This window comes from Anneissia japonica, unplaced genomic scaffold (genome assembly GCF_011630105.1).
Source record: "Anneissia japonica isolate Jap-2015-1 unplaced genomic scaffold, ASM1163010v1 scaffold284795_len787576_cov167, whole genome shotgun sequence".
NCBI lineage: Eukaryota > Metazoa > Echinodermata > Crinoidea > Comatulida > Comatulidae > Anneissia > Anneissia japonica.
The window spans coordinates 670,934-678,459 of record NW_022685813.1 but is presented as its reverse complement, the minus strand read 5'-3'; the positions used below and the strand labels follow the sequence as shown (position 1 = coordinate 678,459).

General features: G+C 34.2%; 1 protein-coding gene across 2 annotated transcripts in view; it reads right to left on the bottom strand.

Annotated features, from left to right (window-relative positions):
• The window catches only part of LOC117112820 (A disintegrin and metalloproteinase with thrombospondin motifs 18-like), a 21,037-nt gene extending 20,813 nt beyond the window's left edge, over positions 1-224 (bottom strand). For both annotated transcript variants that reach the window (XR_004446092.1, XM_033256003.1), the window contains exon 1: positions 86-224. Coding sequence is in view for 1 of the 2 variants with exons in the window: in XM_033256003.1 (XP_033111894.1) it covers positions 86-145 (60 nt within the window). In the remaining variant the exon portion in view is untranslated. The remainder of the gene's footprint in view (positions 1-85) is intronic.
• Between the last annotated feature and the right edge of the window lie 7,302 nt (positions 225-7,526).

Below are 7,526 nucleotides of genomic sequence, written 5' to 3'. Positions count from 1 at the left end.
AGGTCTATATATTATATTTATTTATTTAGACCTATATATATGCGACATTACATAACAGCTTATACACACTAAGTGAACTATTTACCTTAAAACTTGACCCTCTTAAGATGAATGTAGACAGTACTAGTATTAATGCTCCCTGCATCTTCTTCAATTTTTTGCTGTTACAGTGTGTTAATAATTCTGCCTTCGAAATTCTACTCTAGAATTTTGAAAAGAGGTGGCGTTTATATTTGCAGCGGCATGAGAGGTGAGGACATCTTTCGTCAACTTCCGTTTTAACCTCCAATAAGCGTGTGCGTTGATAATCCAGCCCACGAGTACGATGAACTGAGCAACTGACCAATTATCACATACAGAAGGTCAGCGTAAAATTAGTTTTCTATATAAAGTCGAATAAAGTATGTATTTTTAATATTCTTAAAGAATATTAGGCTACATTAATCGTGGTGATGTGCTGATTTGCGATGAGCATATGTTTAGATAAAGTAACTAATGATAGAAATCATTTAGTAGAAAGTGTTAATGTGGTAAGATATGGACAATCTAATCAAATGAATCTAATGGATGAGATACAGAAAGTTATAAATTTCCAATGAGACATATTTTTTAGACTTTTTAAACTCACAATTGTGAGTGAGGTGCCCATATATGGGCATGATGATGTCATATTACACCCAAATATATGAATATCAGAGTTGTTTGTCACATAAAATTTGACATTGTGGACAATGCTTTAGTTTTGCACTAGAAACGGTATTGTTTATGTCTACCTGGGGTAATTCTTGTTTAATTCAGTCAGTGGCGTACCGTATCTAGAAGTCTTGACATGGGAGGTGGAGGGCTCACGGGGGGGGGGGGTGAAGTGGGGGAGCTCGATGATCAGTTGAGGGGTGCTAATTCGCAAAATAAGGTGATTTTTAACTACTTGACCTTCATTTGGTGGGGGGCGACTGAGGGGCGCGAGTAATTGTTTGGGGGTGCTCCCCGCTCCCCCCCCCCCGTAGATACGCCACTGAATTCAATGCCAATAAGTTACTTAAAAATGCAAAATAGAATTGTATAAGAAATAAAATTTAATAAAAAGAAAATCATTATAATGAGGAACGGAATTTTTTATTCGTAAAAGGTAATTAACGAATTAAAGTGTTAGGTCATATTAATTATAAATAACCAGTAATTAAATCAAATAATTATTTTTAGCTCAACAAATACAATATTATTTTAGATTAATAGTGGGATATGCTGTTGTATGATGAACATATGGACAGACGATCAGTTGTGACTGATGAATTATATCATTATATAAACGAGAATGTTAATTCCTTTATATATTGTATGGGATTAAATTTCATTCCCATGGTCCCGGTGTGTGAACGGAATATATAAATAAACCATATTGATCATTATTGCAGCAAGTATATCGATACAATTATATAATTATAGTGAACCTATATGTACTTTATAATAGTAGAGTGAGATGACCGGGAGGTGGTCAGCTTAAGAGTTCAACCTTGGCAGTCGATAATTCGAGTAAGCCAACGGTTGGGTCAATTCACGGACGTTGAATAGGCCTATGCAATTTTCTTATCCCTACTACATTTCTCCTGATAATTACCATAATATGGTCCTTCTCCTTAACCTTTTTCGTATTTTTATTCGTCTTTTTCTTTGTGCATGCTGCCGCCTTCAACATCATGCTCAAGATTTTGCAGCCTAAAGCCGGGCACTCACTACACCCGACGGTCGTCGGTCGTCGGAAGAACGCAACACGACGACGTGTGCGCAACTGATCGTTTTTAATGACGATCAGTTAAGACAACCACCGACAATCAGCAGACGGCGTCGCGTCGTTTAGCGTTCACGGAGCGTAGTTGCATTCGTCGTGTGACGGTCGTACGGCGCAGTGAGTACCCGGCTTAATGTGTGTGTGGGGGTTTGTGTGCGGGTGGGTGTATGTGTGGGGGTGTGCGGGGTGTGTGTGTGTGTGTGTAACCATGGCTGCGTGAATTAATTCAATATTATCTTTTCTCTTTTCTTTGTCTGTACCTGTGCCTTATAGTTTGTATATGTATTTCTTCTTCCTTATGATACCTTCAACTATTTTGTTTCGTTTCGGAATCAGCTGTCGAATAACACAGGCCATGCAGTAGTTGATACTAATATAAAACATAATTTAATATATCATACATATACGATACTCCAATGCAATTATACGAAACATAATATTTATATGAAAATAATTATTCAGGAATTCGTACATTATATACCATACTTCGAATGAAGCGATTGATGACTCATAATTATAATTATTTTAATGATAAAAATTATTGTGAGATCTGCCTATATGTCTTTAAAAAGCTCAGTTTATTGAAATTTATAACACTGACAGGCGGACGCGCAATGGGACGTAGGAACATTCATCAAATACCCTCTACCGGAACCATACCTTTTTAGTGCAAAATTTGATTTTGCTTTTACCCTATATGGCTTAAGTTAAGATGAGTCAGTGCAACGGTCGAATAATGATATCATCACGATTATGGTTCAAAGAAACCAGATGAGCACTTCTGTGGGTTTCTATAGGTAAAGTTCAAACTATTATCCAGGAGACATCATACCCCACAGTATCCCTTAATAATCTCTATGGTTTCCTTTGCAATTCAACTATTCCATTGGAGTAGTTGGATGGCGTGCGTCCTTATGAGGTCATGCCAATAGAAGTATAGGTGTATTAAAGTTGTATTGTTGGTGTACTTGCAAAATACTGTTACAAGATCATCAATCCATAGATATTTCCTGTCTGTGTTGAGCAATAAAAACCTTTTTTTTTTAAATCACTTGCAGTGGCGGATCCAGGAATTGGAAATAGTGGGCATCGGGGGGGGGGGGGACTTTCACAGATGGAGGGTCTATATCACCAAGGTGGGGCTGAGGTACGAAAACTTAGGATTATGGCAACTCTAGATGGTCAGAAATGGCAGGCTCTTAGACTCACAATTTGAGTAGAATTTTCTTTTTTTTTCCTCATTTGTTTTATTTAGAAAAATTTAGGGGGTGGGACAGCCGGCTGGACCCCCTTGAATTCGCTGCTGGAGGAGGTCCAGGGGGACTTTCACAGATGGAGAGTCTAAACTAAGAACATTTTTTGATTATGGCACCTTTAGATAGCCGGAAATGGCACTCTCAGACCTAAATTTCAAAAACCTTTTTCCCCTTTCTCCATTTAATTTTTCCCTCCCCCCTTTAAATCTGCCACTGACTTGTTTGGTATATATTAAACCATTAAGATTATCTTGAACATCACAACGAAAAAAATTATTTCATCACCTATTAAGAGACGATTACAAATATATTACCATTCTCATATGCTTAATAGATTCTTTTATCGGTTTATTAGTGGGCCTAATAGATAAAAAGATTGTTTTGTAGTAAATTGTCTGTACATAATTAGTTTCGATTTATTTCTAAAGTGAAATCATATTTTGACCATTAAAAAAACATTTTTTAACTAAATGTTATAATTTTTTTTTATAGGACCCAAAATGTAATTAACATTAACATATAGGCCTACTTTCTATTGAATATCAAGGGAGAAAATAGGATTCACAATAAACATTATAAAAAATATAATGTGAACCCACTTGGCTATTGGTATATTTGTGAATAGGATTGTACATTGCTTTTTACAGCACCTCATTCATATATCCGTTGTACACTCCTTTGTATTACTAATCCAAGATTCATCAAATACACTAATCAGTATTTCCGGCACGTTGACTACATAACTATGGAATAATCCGGGATGCGCTCGAGTCATGAACGGTTATCAATGATAAATTCCTGTAGTCTGATGCGGTCTGACACGATTAACTCGCTCTAGGTGGTTATCAGATTAGCCTTTGTGGTAAGTTTTTCTTTGGCAGTACCAACCAATAATCATAATGTACATCATGCTAAATTTATCATCAATATCATCAATACTATTATAATGACTACATGTCACCACCGTTCTATCATCAGTATCGTCATCGTTACAGTGATCCGTATCATCTTCAGTACTACTGTACTTCAGCTCTTTTAATCAAGTCATATCCGTTGCTTTGTCAATTCCAATACCTCTGTGACTAATCTATATTCAAATAAGTCAAATAAACCGACATCAATGTTATTAAAAAAGACAAATAATTTTGTTTAATTTTAGTTAAAAATTTAATGATAAACATTGACCTATTAGTACAATAAATATAAATATGTACCAACTTTATACAAAGTTTTGGAAGGGTGGTATATAGCCAAACAAAATATATTACCTTTCGGTTTTCGACAACATTACTCAACTAAACATGCCCTTCTTTACTCTGTTGAAAAGATTACGTCGACTATTGAACATAAAGAGTGGAGTATTTCCTGATTTAACTACAGCATTTGGTATAGGCCTAATCAATCACAGAATATTATTAGACAAATTGAGACACTATGGAATTAGAGGTCTACAATTAAATTGTTTGTATTGATGGTAACGCTTCGAAAAAGAAGCTTGTAAAATGTGGAGTTCCACAAGGATCTATACTCTTACTGTATACTGCTGCATTTTTTAAATTTATATCAATGATATTAGTTATGTAGATGACAATATTGAATATATTATATTTGCAGATGATACTACTGTGCTCTGTAGTCATAAGAACATTGATCGAGCCTTCCAAATTATGAACTGCAATCTGAAAAAAAAATAATATCAAATTGAATCAAATCAAATCAACTTACTTTAAATGTCAGTAAAACAAATTATTTTTTTAAATTTTTTTCAATCACAAGCCAGTTGATCTATCTTCTCCTGAGTTAAATATTATTAATAAGAAAATTGAACGATCAAATGTTGCAAAATTCCTTGGCATGTACCTTGGTGAGGCATTATCATTCAATAATAATAATAATAATAATAATAATAATAATAATAATAATAATAATAATAATAATAATAATAATAATAATAATAATATTTATAAAGCCCACAAATCCACTGCAGTAGTGCTCAATAATATCAATTATTTAAAAGAAACTGCTATATTTATGTACAAATACCATTCAAATTTCTATCAAGAATTTTCAATTCATTATTACATACACATGAATCTGTACACGATCACAATGCATTCTTGACTGTCATGAAAACGTGGACCTTTTCAAATGTTGTGGGGTGCATCGCACCACCTCACCCACTTTATATACAGGCCTAGAAAACTTCACATTTTACTTGGCAATTATTGAATTAATACTGTTTTGTACGCTTATCAATTAAATATCTTGTTTGTTGTTTTATTGGTTTTCCTTCCACACACAACATTAAAAGTACAATGAATGCAAACTTAACTAATATTACAAAAGTTTTAAAAAAAAAAATCATATATACTGTTAATTAGAAATCTGATAAATAAGTGTGTGGATGGAGACCAAAGTAAGTTTGTACAAACTTTAAGGCATGGCCACCGCCCATCCTCAATTTTCTAGTATTGTGTTTTTATTCCTCCACTACCAACGCTAAATTCACATACCATTCTTGTCGTTGCCAGGCCCATAGCCTAATTGTTTGATTTGAAATTGGCACATACCATTCTTGTCGTTGCCACGCCTAGTATTCATCCTCTCTATTTCCAGCATAGGTGTACGAAAGTTATTTGATCTACTATACTCTAACATAGAACGACATAATGTCAAATTAACTCCAGCCCCAACCATGGTGGGGACAAGATGGTTGTAGAATCTCCTGATATTTGCCATTCTCTCCTAAGTATTTGATGTATTAAAATTGAACGTTAGTCTTACTGTTATTATTAAGACATTAAGACACCACAACTTTTCAAAAGTTTATGAGTGCTGTTTTTAAGTCATGGTGGGATTGAGGTGGATGCAATCTTTGTGGTACTTAGCCCACTCCGAGAAGTTTAATGCCCCTTCTTTGATCATATATTTACGCGCCTGGTCGTGCTCTTCTGCTGTCGTGTTCATGTTTGTAATTTTTAACTTTCTAATTAGGCCTAGATGTATAAAATTCCTGCTTTGTGTGTGTTCGTAGCTCTAGGTTTACAATAAAGAAAAGTAGACTTACTATGTTTGGTTTGAAAAACGTAGGCAATTCGTATATTACTTCAAATGACAAAATACTTTTAAAATTTATTTTAATCTTCAAACTTTATTCAAAATATATAGGCAACCCTAATCAAAATTACAATTTGCGAATACATACGGAGAAATTTAATAAATATAATCATGTTAATCATTATCGTAATATTACAGTGAACATTAATAAGAACGAATTGGTAGATTAAAAGATATTCTTGATGTCTTAGGGAAACAGGATTGCACATAATGTCAATTTCAGATGTAATTAATCATTTTAGTCTTCTTCTGGAACTAAGTGGACAGTAACAAATTCTGGTTCCATGATCTACGGATCAATTTCTGCTTTTTTGTGGATAACTGGACGGTGACGACTTCTGGTACAAATCTATTGATCACAATGTCTGCATCTGCGTTAGGAAATTCTCCAAGATTGTTTGACTTGTGTTTCTTCTGCACTGATCTCTTTCAACGATCCTTGATGATTCTGTACGTCGGATGGTATCCCTTAGTGGTCGAGTCATCACTGTGAAACAAGTATGTGATTCCACCAGTAAACTGAAGGACCATATTATTGCCTTTAAGCCACAATAATTTAACGATGCCAATTTTCCGTCTACACTATGTGTGGTCTGCAAGGAAAATATTCTCAAAATAAAAACCAAATTAAGATGAACATTTTCGTTTAAGCATTTTAGCGACGATTAGTGAGGACGCCCTCCTAAGGCCAAGAAAGTTAAAGTTCTGGCCGGTAAAATATTCACTTTGAAATGAAAAGTATCTTCTTTGAAGTTTAAAGGAAATTGGCATGTATGTTTCCAATTGAGAAAACGTTAAAAGCTTATTCACAATTCTTTTTAAGTAGTCCAATTCAGGAGCAACCAATTTCGATGCATCAGAAGTGAGCAGCGTCACAACATTTTAGCGGTCTTTTTGTGCAGTCTTTTCTGAATGAAATGTTTAATATGAAATAAAAATTGCTGTGCTAATATTATATAACGAAATTAAAAACATTCATGTAATCATAGATACAATTTGGTGCTTCTTCAATATCAAATTCTGCAAATGTAACCTCAATAACATCAAATTCTCTTTTGCATCTATTACACCATTACAGTTATAATTATAGTTATGCTCATAGTTGCATATATATGTATACAGGCTACATTAGATATAGAAGGAGCAATATGCCTCAAATATAGATCGTATCTAGCAGCTTTCTGTATTGGTAGTTCACTTGATAACTTAACTGGATAGGTCTTATCTAGCATGTATATTTCGTAAATTTACTTTCCATTTTTATTTAGCTCATGACCCATCCTATCATTCCTCCACCGGATTACTCTTACCAAGGTCATTAGCCAGACGATAACAAAGCTGTCTCTTATACACATCTAGATGTG